Source organism: Callorhinus ursinus, unplaced genomic scaffold, assembly GCF_003265705.2.
Source record: "Callorhinus ursinus isolate GAN/ISIS: 27379988/994484 unplaced genomic scaffold, GSC_fseal_2.0 scaffold48, whole genome shotgun sequence".
Taxonomy (NCBI): Eukaryota; Metazoa; Chordata; class Mammalia; order Carnivora; family Otariidae; genus Callorhinus; species Callorhinus ursinus.
The window spans coordinates 4,848,177-4,866,722 of record NW_027397110.1 but is presented as its reverse complement, the minus strand read 5'-3'; the positions used below and the strand labels follow the sequence as shown (position 1 = coordinate 4,866,722).

General features: G+C 55.6%; 1 protein-coding gene across 2 annotated transcripts in view; it reads left to right on the top strand.

Moving 5' to 3' along the window:
* The window catches only part of PARVG (parvin gamma), a 23,318-nt gene extending 18,020 nt beyond the window's left edge, over window positions 1-5,298 (top strand). For both annotated transcript variants that reach the window (XM_073882658.1, XM_073882657.1), the window contains exons 12-13: window positions 3,381-3,453; window positions 3,901-5,298. In XM_073882658.1, the coding sequence (XP_073738759.1) occupies window positions 3,381-3,453; window positions 3,901-4,010 (183 nt within the window). In that variant the 3' untranslated portion in view covers window positions 4,011-5,298. The remainder of the gene's footprint in view (window positions 1-3,380; window positions 3,454-3,900) is intronic.
* The last annotated feature ends 13,248 nt before the right edge of the window (window positions 5,299-18,546 follow it).

Below are 18,546 nucleotides of genomic sequence, written 5' to 3'. Positions count from 1 at the left end.
CCTATCCTTTGACTTGCCTATTTACCCATCCACCCAGTTCATCCACCTATTCACCTGCCCACCCACCCATCCATCCATCCATCCACCCACTTATCTGCCCATCCATCCATCCATCCATCCACCTATCCAGCCCCCATCTGCCACCTGATCCTTCATTTCTTGAGGTCCTGCTTGGTGTCAGGCTGTGGCGTGTGGGTCATAAAGACAGTCCCACACAGCTCCTATTTTTGAGGGCCTTTTAGTCTATACCCACTGTACTCTCAGTGAGGTGTGGTTCCCCAGGGCCACGGTGAAGAGTGTTGGTTCCAGGTGGGTGGGTCCGTTGGGGACCCGGAGGAAGGAGTGGCTGCTATGATCTGAAGGAGCCTGGGAGGGCATAAGAGGTGACACATGTTGTTGATCAGCGTTTGCTTTGCAGAGTGAGGGCATCCCAAGGGGCGGGAACAGAGCATCAGCAAAGGCTCAGGTGTGGACAGAAGCACGGAAATCTCGGGGTTGTATCATCTGTGGTTTGCGCTGCTGCAGGGGTGGGCCAGGGCATGGCAGGGGTCGGGAGTCCCCCTGTGGCCCCTGCAGGCTGGCAGGCTGCTTGGGGGATGGCTACACCAGTCCAGGCAGGGGGTTCTGCGTCCTAACTGGGGAAGCCGGGGAGAGGATGACAATGCCGGTGGCTTGCCTGCGTCCCCACGCACAGCCTCCCCGCCTGGCGGGCTCCTGTTCCTCTGCTCTGCTCTTCAGCCCACCAGCCTCCCCAGCCTTCCCACGGGGTGCCACAGTGCTAGAGCTCCTCGCGCTCTCCCTGCTCGGGGTATTGCCCAGGCTGTTCCCCTGCCGGGAAGGCCCCTTCCACAAGAGACATCGATCTGCCAGTGAGGGCAGGGGATTCTCACTACTCTGCAGATGAGGGGCAGCACCGGACCCCGTCATCCGGCCCCACGTCGGGGCAGACGTGGCAGAGGAAGCAGAAGCCTCAGTCCGGTCCCTGCTCCACCACCAGCTCATGGGCTGCACCTCGGGCTTCTCGTTTCTTCCCTGTGGGCTCACAATCCCTGCCCTGCCCACCCCTCAGACCACCCAGACGGAGTCTGGAGGGTCACAGAGGGGAAGCATCGAGGGCGGGTGGTCCCTGGGGCCCCAGAGGGGAAGCATCAAGGGCGGGTGGTCCCTGGGGCCCCTGGCCTGCTCGGGACCGGCCAGGAGTCTTCGTGAGCATCAGCCCTACTGGAGGTGATGCTGGGGGCGTGGCTGAGATGTGCTAGAGCACTGGGCAGGTGGCGGCCTGCCCAGGACCCCAGGTGGCCTGCTTAGCTCTGTCCATGCCACGGCCGCTGTAGCCCGCTGGGAGGCACCCCCTTTATCTCTCCACAGCAGTGGCTCCTTCTGTAGAGCAGGAATACCAAGCAGGGCTGCAGGCCAGTTCCCAGGGCCAGCCTTGGGGCCATTTGTGGGAGAAGGAAAGATGTCTGTCCCCTTTGGCCTTCCTGTGGCCCTGGGGAAGGTGAGAGCCATAGTCCTGGGGATGGATCAGACCTGTGCCGGGCCACTGGGAGGGCCAGGAGGGCCAGAGCCCGGCCGAGGTGGCCGTGCTGACCCTACAGCCAGAAGGCAGAACACGGAGGTGGGGGAGAAGGCAGGAAGATGGAACAGCGCGGGCCACACGCAGGCCGGGGAGCCTGGGGAAGGGGCTCAGAACCGGGACCCAGAACAGCACAGGTGTCCCCTCTTTGTTACTCGGGTGTTGGGCTTCATGGGACTTCAGAGCCTCTGCCCAGGATTCGGCACGCTCGCAAACCCCAGTTACAAGCCAGGGACAAGCGTTCTTACTCCTGATGTCCCTGGGGGCCGTGAGCCCGCTCTAGCCACCGATTTGAGAACCAACTTCCCAATCTGAGCCACACTGCATACGGGGGGCGAGAAGCAGCCTCTTTGCTCAGACCCAAGGATGAATTTTTGTAGGACATTGTAGGTAACCTTAGCCGCAGGAGCATATGATCAAAATGCCAAAGAGGTCATTAGCTGGAGGGCGGGGACCACAGCCCTCTCCGCCGGTGGGACACTCGAGGAGTCGTACGTAATCTTGGCAGAGTGGTCCCTCAAAATTGGATGCTTTATTATCAGATCTTCCTTGCCACTGGTGTTTATGTGAGGCTGTCATCCCTTCCAGGAAGACAAGTGAGGGACAGAGGGAGGGAGGCGACCGTCTGCTCTGCAGAAATCAAAACACCGGCACAGGGAATCATGGGCTTCCTCCCACATTCAATTATTTCTCCCCGGGAGGATTTGAGCACATCCTCCTGGATTACAACCTTCCCTCAGCTCCGTGCAACGTGGTGGTTTTACTTTTATAATCTCAAGCCGTGCACGGAAGGGAAGTGACACCTGGGGTAGAGCATGCTGAGACGTCTCTGGAGACTGCAGGGCTCAGGTCGAGTATGGGCTTGATGAGCTGAAGCAAGTGTGATCATGTTTATAGTGTCAAGAGACGGTTCTAAGGGCACCAACTCCATGAGGGCAGGGAGGGGGTCTGGTTTGGCCCCTGCTACACGGCCAGCCCATAGTAGATGCTCAATAAATGTATTTTAAATGAGCGAGTAGACAAAGTGTTTCCAAAACACTGGTCCCACGAGGTGCTCCACGACAAGTGGATCCTATGGTCAAACAGCTTGGGAAACCGGCTTTAGACCTGCTTTGCCCCACACCAGGCTGCTGCCCCCAGGAGAAGGGCAGGGTCTTTTTGATTGTATTGAGGCCCAAGGGAGAAACTAGCCACAAATAGGGAAAACCCCACTAACAGAGTGTGTGCTTTGAGCCAAGGGCTGTCCGGGCTCCCTTGGGCTCCCACCCAGCACCCCAGATCAGGACACGGGGGAGATGGTGGTGACTCCACTCTGCAGGTGAGCAAGGTAGGTCCAGGGGTGTCAAGCCACTTGCTGGAAGTTACCCCATGAGCAGGGATCTGAACCCACGAGTGCCTTAGCATGGGCGGCTGCTCCAGCCTCCAGCCCACTTTGCACGGACATCGGAGTGAGACAGACCTGGTCCTGCCACTTTCCATCTTGCAAGCTCGGGTGAGCCCCTTGGCCGCTCTGCACCTTGCTCTCCTTAGCTGTTTCCGATGGGGCCTCTGCTGCCCACGGTGCTGGGGCTCCATCAGAAAAGGCCAGGATAAACCTGTGTTCTTTTCCCTGCCTAAGTCCCCTTGCCTGGCAGGACTTACCTCTAGGTGTCACCTCCACCAGGAAGCCTTCCCTGGCCTCTGGACCGGATGCCCCTCCCCATAACTGCCTCCCCACTAGAGGTGGCCTCCTTGAAGTGTGAGGCCTGGGGCTTGGGGGCCTGGGCCTGGGTTGGGGCTAACATCTGGTGGGGTCTTACCACAGCTGCACAACGTCACCCTTGCCCTGGAGCTGCTGAAGGACGAAGGTCTGCTCGACTACCCCATCAACCCCGAAGGTGAGCGCATGGAGCATGTGGGTGCTGCGGTGTCGGGGGACAGCCTATGTCGGGGTGGTCCTCTTGCTTGGCACGGGTACTTCCCACGACGGAAAGACGGCTTCCACCCACCCTGCTGGAGGAAGGGGCCTGGGGAGAGGACACAGGGGGCTGGGGACCCTGGGGCAGGCTGTCCAGATGGATGAGACCTTGAGGAATTATATGTGGGGGGCACCGCAAGAGGGGTGCAGGGGAGGACTAGGGGGGAGAAGGAGGGAGGCAGGGCCATGTGATGGGTCCCGGGACTCAGGCCTAGCGTGACCCACCGTCCTGTTTGACCCCGGGTTTAGCACTGACGTCCCGTGTCCCAGGAAGCCCCTCGGTCCCGGGCCAAGTGGGACTGTGGTCACCCCCCTCCGCGCCCCGGCCGAGGCCTCACCGGCTGTCCTGCTCTCCTCTGGCCCGCAGACATTGTGAACAAGGACGCCAAGAGCACGCTGCGGGTCCTCTACAGCTTGTTTCGAAAGCACAAGCTGCAGGAAAGCACGGATAGCTTGCCCCGTGGACCCCCCAATTAGCGGTCGCTGCCCCCAGAAGCTGCTTCTCGGAGCCCGCCTGCCTGCAGCAGCAGCAGCAGGAAGACCCACTGCCCCCGAGGGACCTGCCCCACCGCACGGCCCGTGCCCCCCGTCTCCTGTGTGTCTGCGGCGTGCCGGCCCCACCCCCACCCCCATTCCCGTGTCCATCTGAGTATCTTTGAATTCCGCAGGCAGGCATGGAGGTGTTTTGAGCCACCCCCTGGCCTCACTCAGTTAATATTAACAAGTATTATTTCTGGGAGGGATCTGGGGAGGCCGTAGTGTCCTGGGAGAGACGGTTCAATCTGCTTGTGTACGAGCTTGCCCCCCACCTCCCTCCCAGTGCAGCTCCCCTTCCCACGGGCTGGGCATGGAAGGTGCTCGGAGTCCCATCTCCGAGGGCACCCATGGGGGCCGCTGAGAGCCCAGTGATGCTGACCTTCACTCGGGCTCCAGGGCCTGACCTTGGGAGCAGAAAGGACTCTCGGGTGTCAGGGCAGATGGCCAGAGGCCCCAGCCTGCCCACAGTTAGCTATTGCTAGCCTGTCTCTCCCTCAGGGGGATGGACGTGGCTCCAAAACCAAGCCCCCGAGCCCCTTGGGGCAGTTAAGTGGGTTACTTGCCAGAGGAAGCGTGGGCCAGGCCCAACCCCACAACGGTGGCAGAGAACCTTGCCCAGAAATCCCGAAGGAGAAATCTTTGTGGTCCCCCAGTCTGTCCCAGGGAGGGGCCTTGCTCTCTCTCTGCTGAGACTTGGCACTTGCTGCCTATGTTTCTCGAAGAATAAGACCCTGGAGGAGTGTTGACCATGGCCGTCCCAGTAGCCGACGTAGGGTGGGAACCAACCAGGACAAGGCACAGGGGGCAGGGAGTCAGGGCTGGCAGGGGAAGGCTGAGGTGGGCCCCACGGGGCTGCCGCTGGGCTTCTCCCCTGCATTCCCAGCTCAGGACCCCCATCGAGGACAGAGCCTGCTAGGTCTGGGGTCATCACAGTTTGACGGCCTTGGACTTGGGGAGGGGCTTTGCGGTAGGGGGCTGGTGTGGGCCAGGCCATCTCTGCTCCCTGGGGCCACTGCCGCCGCTGTGCCCATCGGGAGCATCACCTGTGCCTCCTTATCCTCCGGAATATCTCCTGCTCTGAAACCTCCTTTGTCTGATATTAATACAGCGAGGTATCTTTTCCGTCTTTCTACTTTCAAACTCTCTGTGTCTCTGTATTTAAAGAGGATTCCTTACAGACACAAATAGTTGTATCTTTCTGACCAATCTGAATGCCTCTGCCTTTTAATCACAGGATTCAGTTGTTTTTTTTTTTTTATTGTGGTAAAATATACTCGATAAGCTGGCCGTTTTGGCCATCTTGAAGTGTATGGTTCAGTGGCATCAAGTACCCTCGAGCTGCTGTGTAACCATCACCACCACCCGTCCCTCGAACTCCTTCCATCTTGCCAAACTGAGACTCTGTCCCCCTTAGACAGTAACTCCATCCCCCACCCCCTGCCAGCCTCTGACACCCCCCATCCCCCTTCCTGACCAGACCCACGGGCACAGCTTCCCTTGGGGGACCCACCCCACTCTCCATGTCCAAGTCAGAGCTCGCCCCTCCCCCGTCCCACCTCCTGGCCCCCAGGCCCCAGATCTGTGGCTCATCCAACCCCCCTTCCCCCTTTCCCGGGGAACCAAGTCTTGCCCTCGGCTTGCCTCTCACACTCACACTCTCCTCTCCTCCCTCTGCCTCTGGAGTGGTCCAGGCTCTCACCCCCATGGGGGGCCGGCCTACGGTGACTCCTCAGCGGGGCTCTCTACCTTTTTCCCCTCTGACCCCAGCTCCGCACCAACACTTGGGGTTTTTCTGTCCTGGGATCATGACTACATTAGTGTCCTGCTCTAAATCCCTCCTGGTCTCCAGCCTCCCCACAGCATCCGATGCCCTGGGCCCTCCCGGCATGCCAGCCTTGTGGTCGACCCCCTGCCCCACCCCAACCCTTCCCGTCTGCTTTCAGCTGAGTTTCCAGGCCTTTCTGCTGCCGCGCGCCTGCCCGAGATGCCCATCCCCCTGCTCCAGGAGCTTAGCTTTCACAAAGGGGCGATCCTTGAGGAGTCATCAGTGAGGGAGGGGGAACCCCCAGTGGCACGGGATGGACGCCTGGGGGTCCCGCCTGGCGCTTGGAGGTGGTGGAAGCCGTGGGTCTCACAGAGGAGACCAGGGAGGTGGACAGGGAGCCCTTCCCTCCGTTTAGCTGGCTGTCCCTGCCCCCCACCCCGGGGAGTCTGACTCCTGCAGGGGTTGCGGGGGAAGTGGGAAGAGGGATGATGACAGTGGCTGAACGGGAGGACAGGCAGGCCTGAGAAGAAGCTGGCAGTCTGGGGCCGGGTGTGCAAACAGCTTCAGAGTGACGGGAAATGCCTCGAAGGAAGGCCGGGGTGCTGTGGAGTTGAGCCGCTTCCCAAAATAATCCAGGGGGGCAGCTGTTGCAGATTCTGAAACTGGGTCTGGCTGCCTGAGCGGCAGGAAGCCCCGGGCCCCACACCAGCCCCACTCTGGGAACAGATGGCACTAGGAATATTTTTTCTTTTACCAAAGTCAGCTGGTAAGCGAACAGCTTGTCTGGAGAGAAGTGTGTTCCTCCCCACTCTCTCTCTCTCCGGCAACAGATCAACGCTTCTACCTCCCCTCCTCCAGTCCCTGCCCCTATGGGCTCTTTCTCTGTAAGAGGCAGGGGGGCATCACAGGCCATTCTCACCTGGGAGCTCATGGGGTCCTCACCCACGGGTGGGTTTAACTTAGGGAGAGGCCAGGGTGCCTTGATCCTGGGCAGCAGGTTCTGGGAGGCCTGGCTGGTTGGGCAGTGGTCAATGGGGATGTCCCGGACATGATTCCTCCAGGGAGAGCCAGCCAACTGATCTGGGTTGGCCAAAAACTGCACAAATTCATTCAATTATCCACAAGCGTTTCAAATCGATCGGTATGCTTATTGCTTGCAAAGGTGATGCATTAAGGCACAGGTGGGATTTTACATCTGTACAAATCATCGTGCACAAGCCATTCCTAATAGACCTTCCCTGAGCACCTGCCAATGTGCAGGCCCTGGGCTCAGAGCTGCGGATATAGAGACAGTCAGATGGAGGGCCTGTCCTGGAGGAGCTCAGAGCCCACTGGGGGAGGCAGGGGGGTGTGGTGGTTTCAGTGCAATGCTTGAGTCAGATTCTGGGCGGGAATCCTGGGTACATCCTCCACCTGCTCTGTGATGCAGGGTGAATCACTCACCTCCTTGAGCCTCAGTTTCCTTCTCTGTCAGATGGGGGCAAAGGAATCTGCTTTTTGTAGGGTTACTATGAAAGTTAAAGAAGAGAATCAATCTGACCTTGTAACATTGCTGGGCACATAGCGTTCAATAATGTCAGATGGCCTCACCACCATCACCACCACCACCATTATCACCACCATGACTACCACCATCACCATCACAACCACCACCACCATTACCATCATCACCATCATTATTACCACTACCACCATCACCATCATCACTACTACCAGCACCACCCCCACCCCCATTATCAGCATCATTATCATTATCATCACCATCATCATCACCATCACCATCATCATCACCATCATCACCACCATCACCATCATCACCACCATGACCATGACCATCACCATCACCATCACATCATCACCACCATCACCATCATCATTATCATCACCATCATCATAACCATCATCATCATCATCATCATCATCACCACCATCACCATCACCATCACCATCATCACCATCACCATCACCATCACCATCACCATCACCATCACCACCATCACCATCATCATCACCACCATCACCACCATCACCATCATCATCACCACCATCACCATCACTATACCTGCAAAAACAGAACTGAAAGACCCTCCGTCCATGGGTTCTGGTGAGAATACCATCATATGAGGTCTGGACCCAGCACATAGTTGGAGTTCAGGGCCAGACACTAAAGAGCTAGCTCATCAGGTAACCTTACCTGGATTTTGCATGTCCCCTGCCCCCAGGCTCTGCTTGTTGAAACCCACAACACTACTCAGCACTCCAGAGGTACTGGATAAATATTTGCTGGCTGACCCAATGACAGGGACTGCTTAGCTCTACTGGGGTGGGGCAGATGCAGACCTGATGCCCCAGGAAGCCAGTGTTAAAGCTGAGCTCAACTCTAGACTCACTGCTCTGACCTCCGGTTGGTCTCCTTGGCCCCTGGGTTCACTGGCCCCTAGGCTGGTGGGTTCACCAGCTCAGCTGAAAACACAGAGGCATATAGAGGAGGTCTGGCTCTGTGATCCCTCCCCTTTCCCCCTGTCATCTGGAGAGAAAGGCATCAGTGTGGTGTTGTGGGAAGTCCTGCTCTTCTCTGAGCATGAGTTTCCCTACTTATAAAATGGGAAGGATCCTCCCTGCTTAGCCTAATTCCCAGGTTGGGAGTCGGTAGGATTAACGGAAATAACAACGGGCAGGGCTTTCAAGAGTGCAGTTAGCAAAATAATAGCTGAGGCTCCCGTTGACTGGACCTTCACACTTCTTCACCTGCTGTGGTCCAGACAGCCTGGCCACTCACCGAACCTGCTTTCGCTTGCTCCTGGGCACAGAGTTAGACCACATTTCCCAGCCGGGGAATGAGTCCTAGTCACTGAGATGTGAATGAAGCAAGATGCAACATCGAAGAGCCTGGTACCCACACCTGGTCCCTCTATGGCCCTTGGTGCTCCAGGATGCCTGGGTGATCCCCAGGTGATGCGGGCAATGTGGTGACCTTGGTAGCCATGTGCTGAAGATGGTGGAGCCACAGGTGGGATTGTTCTGGGGGGAGAGCTGCCTGCCATAAAGGAACACCAGCTTTGAACTGTACGTGAGCAAGAAATGCTTGAACTCACCTCTCTGACGGGTTGCTGCTGTAGCTGGGAGGCACCTTGACTATAACAGCTGCATTGACTTTGCTGGTTACTCCATTTTATTTCAATTATATAGGTTTTTGTTGCTAGAAGTTTTATTTGCTTTCTTTTCAAAATTTCATGGCCCTTTTATAGTCTCTTATTCCTTATTCATATGTTTGTTCCCTTCTTTTAATTCTTTAATTCCTTAGGCACCTTTATTTATGTTCTGTGTCTGATGAGCTAATGCCTAAAGCCTGTCTTTTTGGTCTGATGCTGCTGCCTGTTGTCTACGCTGACTCTTGCTCATGGTCCTTTTTCCCTTGTGTGTCTTCTGTGAGCTTTGCCGATGGGCCTTTCTACTTAATCATCAGAAACCCTTTGAAGCCTATGTTGCAGATGGGAACCTCCAGAGATAATTCACATCTACTTCAGCCAGATACTGAGGGTCACTTCGATTCGGCTCCCTTTAAATTAAAGTCTTAGTCTGAGCGTTATGGGCCACACAGCTATATAATATCCACATTAGGGCTGGCTTGTGGTTATGACTTCAGGGGAGGGTTTTTTCCTTTCTTCCCATGCCAGGATTGATAAAGGCAAGTGTCCTCTTTAGGGTTTCCCCCTAACTTATTTCAACCGTGACAGCGCAGCCCTTTGGGGACCCCAGCTTTATGTGGCTCCCTGTCTGACTCTTGAGCAGGGCAGGCCCAGGCTTTCCTCTCACCCCAGAGCCAAGTGTGGTCAGGTGACCTGGCTTGGCCAGATGTCCCCAGGACAAAGCCAGCTTTGGCAGCAGCTTACCTCTGGGGAATTCCAGTTTCACTTTTAGTCCCCTGGCTTGTGAGAGAGTTTTCCTTCTCCTTGCTTGCCCCATGTGATGCATATTAATATTTATATTATACATATCTATGTGTGCATGCATATATATGTAAGAATACCTTCATATATGCATATACATATGTTACTTTTCTGTTGCTCTGCAGGGTGACCACTGCTTGGTGTATTAGTCCCTCGTACTGTGGGAAATGGGAGACATTCTCTGGTTTCACATAGTAGATTTCTAACAGGCAATAACGGATCTTTACAATTCTCTCTCTCCATTTTTGGGTCCTCCTTGAGTCTCCACCTGGAGGTTATCAAGATCCCCCTTGCCCCGTTCTGTCTCCCATCCTGGACCCTGCCCTGGGCAGCATTTGTCCATGGCTCGTCTTCCCCACCACACTGGTATATACTGCTAACAAAAGGCTTTGGGTGCTTTCTTCTCGGGACAAAATTAGTGTGGGTGTGCTAGGGAAATAGAATGTTCTGGGGGACAGGACCTGCCTCGGAGCACCGAGTGGGCTGAAGCAGCAGTTCTGGAGGAAAGAAATTGGCCTGAATTTCCCAGGCAGAGAGCGGCAAGAAACCAGTGTGGAGGAACTGACAGCCTGAGGTGGAGACAAGACCTCAGCAGCTTCCCCCAGGGGAGGCAGAGGCCCCCAGGTGTCAACGGCCAGGGGATTCTGTATCAGATCAGGCAGAGCTTTCCAATAGGCAAGGCCATGCCAGGAAGGTGTGGGTTGCCTCAAAGGTGCTGCCTGCCCACCTGTTGGGTGTCTGCACAGGGTCCTAGTGTCCTCTGGCAAGGTGGGAATAGAGCACTCCTAATGGGCTAGGTAGGTGCAGCCCATGGGGCCAGGTGCCTTGCTTGGACCACCCTGGGTCACCAAAATCTGGGCTGTGCTGGTCACACAGGCCCACCGGCTGATGTCCATCCACCCCTCAGGGCCTACGCGGACAGGCAGTACATCCTGGGCTTTATATTATAAACCAGGCAACCACTCAGAATTTACATGTGCGTGACTCATCTGGGCGTTCGACGCGGATTCTGCCTCGCTAACGAGCTCTGCGCGATCTGGATGCTGCCAGTCCCCGGACCACACTTTGAGTGGCAGCTCTAGGATGGTGGTTCTCATCTTGGCCACGCTTGGACTTCTGATCCTGGATCTCACCTGTAGATGTTCTCAGTGCCTGGTCCAGGTGCGGTTTGGATGCTGGGAGGTCTAGACCCTGTCCCCCTCTTCCTCCTCCCCTCCTTCCTCCTTCTTTCCCTGTCTTTCAGACCCCTCCCCTCCCACTCATGCAACAAACCCACGAGGCGCAAGGTCCAGGAACACCAAAGCAGACAGACTAGCCCTTAACCTCAGGGGTCCTAGGTCTAGGGGACAAGACCTTTCTCCCTTAGTCTCCCCACTTTAGGCCCAGGGTGCTTGACCTCGAGATTCCGGTGGGATCCCCTCCCTGCTCTGGACTCTTAGAAGGGCCCCTTCTATCCCCTCTCACGCACTGTAAGAGGCCATATAGCCCCAGACCCAGTGTTGTGGGGAGCAGCAAGCCACCGGCGGGAATTTTAGGGTATGTGCGGTCTGTGATGTGGTGTAGACAGTGCAGTGATGAATCCTGGCTGACACAGGGATGGTTTCTGGAACAAGGGGCAGCCTTGTAAAAAGGCAGAGGGAGGGAGGGCAGGCGGGAGCCTCAGGGTCTGGCCCTTCCCCGGGCCCCTTCCAAGGTGCTGGGAGGGGCCTATGTCTCAGTACAGTCTGCCAGCAGAAACTACTTTCATGTTCCTTTTGTTAAAGTGCCCCTGCCTCCCCTTCCCCACCCCCATCCCCCGACTGAACTGTAGATGCTTGGGCCCCAAAATTCCTGGACTGGGTGCTGCTGGAATGGGGTCGCTCCAGAAACACTGAGCCTCGTTACCCCCAGGGCTGGAACACTTTGCAACTTCTGCAGGGAGCCCCTCCGAGTCCCGCTTTGGGCCTTCTCCCTCTTCTGCTCAGACCTCCCGCCCTGCCACCCCACAGCTTGGGGGTCCTACACATCTAATCCAGCCCTTTGATTCAACCCTCAAACTGCCCTCTTGCAACATAGGACCGGGCACCAGGGGAGGGCGGGGCTTTATAAGCAGGACTTCTGTGTTAATCTGGCTCTGCCCTTTATCTGCCTTGACCGTGGGGGGAGAGACTGGAGCTTTCTAAGTCATAGTGCCTCCTTTTAGGTGGAGGGTGGAGTCTCTTGATACCACTTCTTCCCTTCCAGTTTCTGTGGCTGTCTGGTAACCCCCCCCCCGCTCCCCGCCGCTTACCTGCTGGCCAACACAACAGCTGGAGGGGGCCATCAGCGTCATGCTCCTGGCCTCTGCAGGTTCGGGGGAGGGGGGCAGCTCAGCTCTGCAGTGTGGGGGCCTCAGGGAGGAAGGCCAGAGAGGCTGGGGTGGTCAGAGCCATCCAAGGTGTCCCACAGGCCTGTCTGGTCTCATGCTGGGCCCGGCTGGCTGACCGGCACTTAAGTACTGTGTGTGGCTGCTGGGCACGCTTTGGGCTTCTCACGGCAGGAGAGCCGGGCTCTGAGTGTCCCTGGAGGAAGCTGGTGGCCTTTGGTGACCCAGACTGAAAGTCCTGGGGCAGGGGTCCACCGGGGTCTGCAGCTGATGTGGTCACAAACTGCTGTGGACTCGGCCCTGCTGAGCTTGAGATGAAAGGGGCAGGTGTTTCTCAGCCACTCAGGCGAGACAGAGACGAGACCCCCGGGGGGGGGGGCGCAGAGAGCAAATGGGGCTGGAGACAGGCTTCGGCCTGAGATGAACCTAGCCAGTGACCCAGCAGGGGACGGTGCCTCAGACAGGCCCCACGGACACCTCGGCTGTGTCAGGCTATTTTCTGATGGTGGACAACCCAGGTCCTGTCTTGGGTGAAGACAGAGATTTTAAAGGCGGCTTTCCTCGACAGCACGGCTTCTTCTGGGCCAAGTTGGCTTGTCCAGTGGGAGCTGAGAGGAAGACGGTTGGACACTGGCCCAGACAGAGAGCCCGGCCGTGACAGGCGCGGGGGGCCGGGGTCTGGGGCTGCACCCTGGGGACAGGGGAGGCATGTGGTTGGACAAAGGACGCCTGCCCCCACTCCATTTGTAAATGAGTTTTCAGAGAAACCCTTACACAAGTGTAAAAGCCTTTAAATACACTTAGCTACGCATTTTACAAGCTGCCACTATTGGTAAGAATAAAATTCCATATAAGAAACATCGGCTTTGGGCAGAAATACCCTCCAATCAGCACATGTTCATTTGGTCACTTGCTGCGGAGCCTGAAGGCGCATGGAGGGGTTTGTGCTCGGCAGCCACTCCCTGGGCACCTACTAAGTGCCCGCTCCTAACTCTGTGGCTTGTGAAAACTTCGGATCCACACGATAGCCTTCAGTGGGAGTTCTCACACACTCATTTGGCAAGAGCCCAGAGAGATTGATAACATGCTCCAGGCCACACAGCCGTGATAGAGCCAGGAGACCCAAGTCTGAGAGCCCTGGGGTGGCCCAGGGCTGGGACTGGGGGCTGGAACCAGCCGCTCAGAGTCGCTTGACCTCGTGATGTTGAAACAAAGAGGAGGCCCAGGGTGAGGCCCCTGCCCTGGGCTGGTTGGTCCCCTAGCCACCTGTTCTGCTAGTGGTCTGCCGACTCTGCACCTGGCAGGCCGGCCCTCTTTCTGGAGCTCCCTGGGGCTGTGGTACGAAATTACCACCCACGGGGTGGCTCAGTACAGTGGAAATGTATTGTCTCCGTCAGCAGACCAGAGTCCTAGGGCAGGTTGTGGGCAGGGCTGGCTCCTTCTGGAGGCTCTGAGGGAGAATCCGTCCCAGGCTTTCTGCGGGCTTCTGGTGGTTCCCGTGGTGTCCCTGGCTTGTGGCTGCGCCCCTCCGCTCTCCTTCTCACAGGGCGTCCCCTGTGAGTCTCTTCTGCGTCTGTGTCTCCAATATTCCTCTTCTTTCTCTTAGAAGGATGCCAGTCATTGGACATAGGGCCCGGCTTAAATCTAGGGTGACCTCATTTTAATTATATCTGCAAAGACGCGCTATCCAAATAAGGTCACATTCACAGGTCCTGGGGGTGAGGACACAGACATATCTTTCTGGGGACTCTCTTCAGCACACTAGAGCAGGGACAGGAGTCTGTATGGGGCTGACCCGCAGCAGGGAGCAGTCGTGAGGGCCCTGGGGGGAGGGCTGGGCCGGGGGTGAGGCAGCTGGATCCCAGCTTGATGCAGGAGGGGCTCCCGCAGAGTCCACTAAGCCTAAGCCGGGGACCCCCAAGGCTGCCAGGAAGGAGGGTTTCCAGGGGTAGGGGCTGGGGGCAGGTTCCACTCAGGGAGAAGGCTGCAGAGACCTAGAGGGGCTGGGGGTGGGGATGGAGGGCGTGGGGACCGGAGGGGAAGGGCACTGCCCGTGGGTAGCACACACTCACACCGTCCCTCTAGGCTCAGAGAGGAAGTGCAGCGCCTTGCTGCTAACTGTCCTGTGGCCCCTGTCCCATTTCTGCTCCTGGGACCGAACCGACCCCAGCAATGACATTGAAGATAGCCATCCACATCGGGTGGGGATCCCCATCCTCAGAGGCCAGTTGGGTCCCCCCATACTACATCCTCTGTCCAGAACACTGTCCTCTGATATGCACATGTACGGCTCCCTTTGGCCCAGTGTTCATGAAGCTGTCACGGCTCCTGGTCACCCCTGTGACCTGTCCTGTCACTGTCTCACCCCGCCTTAGCACTTCTGTACTAGGTATCTCCTCCCTGCTCTCCTTCTGCTGTCTGTGTGGGTTCCTGTTTGTCCACTGCGGGCAGGGACCCTGGAGGTCTTATTCACTGCATCCTGTGTCCAGAGCAGGGGTTAACACTGTTTTTCAAGTGAAAGAGCTTTCTAGCATTTTTGAACCATCTAACAATGAAATGGCCTGCTTGTGGTAGTGAGCTCCCCATGGTTGGTGGTATCCAAGCAGTAGTCAGATGAGCCCTTGTCAGGGTATGTCGGAGGGATGAAAGCAGGAGGTAAGGGGAAGCTGAGGGCAGCCCCAGATGCCCTCTGAGGGGCTCTGACCCTTCCCATGCTCCCCTCCCTGTCTGTGACCACCTTCCTGTGCCATGCTGGGTAATACCCTCTCCCTTCCTGGGCCCCAGCCTCTCCACCGTTCTAGAAAACAAGAGGTGGCAGTATCTATCTGATTGAACCACCCAAATGGAAAAAGCTGCAGAAGGAAAGACCAATATTTATTCATTATCATATTCAGAAATTAGGCTGGGGAGCCACAAATAGACATTTCTAACGAGAGCCCGTCTGGCCCTGCCTCCCCGGCTCATATGCCACAGATCCCAGTCCCCGTCATGTCTTGCTGCCTCCCGCAACGGAGTTTGGCTCGAACATTTGCCAGCCGCTCTGGGTATTTTCGAGGCCGTTAATGGGAAGGTGGGGGATCTGACGCGATCCGGGGAGCATGCTGTCCCCAGCAAGCCCCCACCCCAAGTGCCAGGCCTCTGTGTGGTCCAGAGGCTCCCCCTCTGGGAGTGGCCAGCGGGCAGGCAAGAAGGAGGGCGGGTGGAGTGAGGATGCCGGCTCAGCACAGCTTGGAAAGAAAGCATCCAGCTCTTCTGCCCGTTCTCAACAGGCCTTCGGCCCCGCTTCTGCCCTCCACGGCTGTCTTCTTCCCTCTCTGGATAGCAGAGCTCCCTGAAAGAGCAAAAGCCCTCCCTATCCTTCTCGAATCCCCCAAAGCCCTGCAAGCAGGCCCTTGACCCCACGGATTCCCTGAAACGGCTCTGAATGAACTCAGCAGGGGCCCCCACCGCACTATCAGAGCTGGGCTCCCCTACCACCAGCAGCAGCTGACTCTGTGGTTGGGTCCCTCTCTCCTCCTGGCTGCCCTCTCCTCACCTGGCTTCAGGACCCCGCACACTCACTTCCCCTTGCCAGTGCTTCCTTGTGCTTGACCTTGAGCACGGTGCAGTGTCCCGGGACGCAGTCCTCCGACTGTGCCTCCCTTCATTAGCCACAGGCTCTCTTAGTGATCCCGCTGAGTGGATTTAATCACCATCCAGATGCCAATGACTCCCACATTATCCTCCAGCCTGGGCCTCTGTCCCAACCTCCAGCCAGGTTTCTAGCTGCCTCCATGACGTTTCTCTGGGATGTGAACCACCTCTCAAGCTCAACACGCCCAGCGCTGAATTCCCGGTCTCCCAGCCTCGCCACCTTTCAGTGGCTCAGGCCAAGTACCTTGTGCTCACCCATGGTGCCTGTCCCACACCCCACACGCAATCTGCAGGAAATCATCTCGTCTGCCTTCGAAGCACATTCAGGACCTGACCGCTCTCCACCACGCTCGCTGCTTCCACCCTGGTGCAAGCCACATTTATCCTTGCGCCCTGCAGTCCGTCCTCAGCACAGGACTCAGAACAGGAAGCCAGGGGCACCTGGCTGGCTCAGTCAGTTGAGCGTGCGACTCTTGGTCTTGGGGTCGCGAGTTCAAGCTGTAGAGTTTGCTTCAAATGAATAAATGAATGAATGAATGAGTGAATAAAATCTTTAAAATAACCCAAACAGGAAGCCAGAATTTGTGACTCCTCTGCTCAAAACCCTGCAAAATCTCCCACTTTTCACTTGAAATGCGAATCGAAATCCTTGCAAGTCCTGCAAGGCCCTGTGTCATTTTCCTGGCCCTCCTCCAGCGCCCCCCACTCACTCCCCTGCACCTGGTCACCATGCCGTGAGGAAGCCCAAGCAGCCACGTGGAGATGACCATGTGCAGACAGCTCGTGGCCAGCCTCTTGGGGAGCTCATGCCAACCTCCTCAGCCTTCCCAGCGCCCCAGAAAACCCACACTCTGAGCCCACAGAATTGTCACAGTAAATGGTTGTTGGCATTTTAGGCTACTATGTTTTTTGCAGGGAGCCCAGGTCTGACAGTGGGGTGGGGGTCCCTGCTGAGTTCATTCAGAGCCGTTTCAGGGAATCTGTGGGGTCAAGGGCCTGCTTGGAGGGCTTTGGGAGATTCGAGAAGGATAAGGAGGGGTTTTGCTCTTTCAGGGAGCTCTGCTATCCAGAGAGGGAAGAAGACAGCCGTGGAGGGCAGAAGCGGGGCCGAAGGCCTGTTGAGAACGGGCAGAAGAGCTGGATGCTTTCTTTCCAAGCTGTGCTGAGCCGGCATCCTCACTCCACCTGCCCTACGCAACAATGGATAACCTAACAATCGTCCCACGGAGGACCTGGTTTAAAATGTACTTTAATGAGGGGCACCTGGGGGCTCAGTCGGTAAAGCATTTGCTTTCAGCTCAGGTCATGATCCCAGGGTCCTGGGATCAAGCCCCACATCCAGCTGGCTCCATGCTCTGCAGGAAGTCTGCTTCTCCCTCTCCCTCTGCCCCTCCCCATGCGTGTGCTCTCTTGCTCTTTCTCTCTCAAATAAATAAATAAAATCTTAAAAAAAATAAGATGTACTTTAATGACATGAACACATACATGCATATATTATGCATAATGCCAGAATGTGTTAACATATGTGCAATTTGTTTTATTGGCAGTCTTTTTGTTCTGTTTTCCTATTTTGCTTGGCTCCCTTTCCTCTCTCCCACACATCACACCCTATGTCCTCCAACCGTGTCGCCTTATTCTTCGGAATGCTCGTGCAACCACTAATTAATGTGTACACACACATGTACACAGCTTTTGCTGGGGGCGGTCATTGTGCTGCAAAAATGGGATTGATATTATTCTCTCTTGTCTGTATTTTGCTTTTCTTATTTGGCAATTCTTTGTGAAAATCCCTCCAAATCCTCTGTAGAACTTCAATTTGTTCTTGTAAATAGTTGCCTAAAAATTCCACTGCATGGCCACTCCGTATTGGCCAGCCATTCCCAGGGCTGTGCTGGAGCCAGCACGTACTGGCTCGTGAGAGTCTATTGTTAATTTTTCAGGAATTTTGTGAGCCGCTTATTCAATGCAGTCAGCAAGAAGATTAAATTCCATAAACTACATATCAAATACATTCTATTAAAAAACAAAGGCAAATACTTAAAATGATCGCTTCCTAATTATCTTACTATAACTGATGCTCGAGGTTATGGACATCTACTGTCAATACAGTATAATGGCACGCTTTTGTGCGTCTCTTCCCAAGTTATGATCAGACACGTCATGCACCTAGTTTACAGGTGGCCGTGGTGAGAGGGTACACACCACGGAAATTGCCACGCATTACCCATTAGGGCTTGATTTATTGTCTTGGTGGTTGTCTAGTACTTAAGAAATGCTAACGTTGATAATGCAAATCAACGTCCAAGGGTGTCATGTTTGTAGTTATTACATTGGGAATCGCACAAAAAAATGGAGGAACATTCTCTAAGGACTTGCAAACTTATTTAACTGGACAAAGAGGGTATTCAGGCCATGAACAGAAGAGTGAAGTCTCAACACGTCTTGGTTTCATTTTCTTCTTCCTCTTGCACTAAAACGGAATTATCCATGAAAGTTCACACTGGATCTACACTTGCTCACCATGGCCACCTGCGTTGGCTACAGGTACAAGAGTTTGGCAAAAACCAACAGAAGCACTCTCTGAGAATTATTTGACTATATAAAATTTATAACCAAGAGGATTGTATATTTTATTATTACTCGTAAACTCTGTGCCACATGTCCTTTATGTTAGTTAATTTTATGATAAATAAAAAAATGCATGCTTTTTTCCCCCCTTGGAGATGAAATTGTTGATGACTTAACAGCACACCACTGAGTCTTTCCCCTGTTGATAAGCATCAT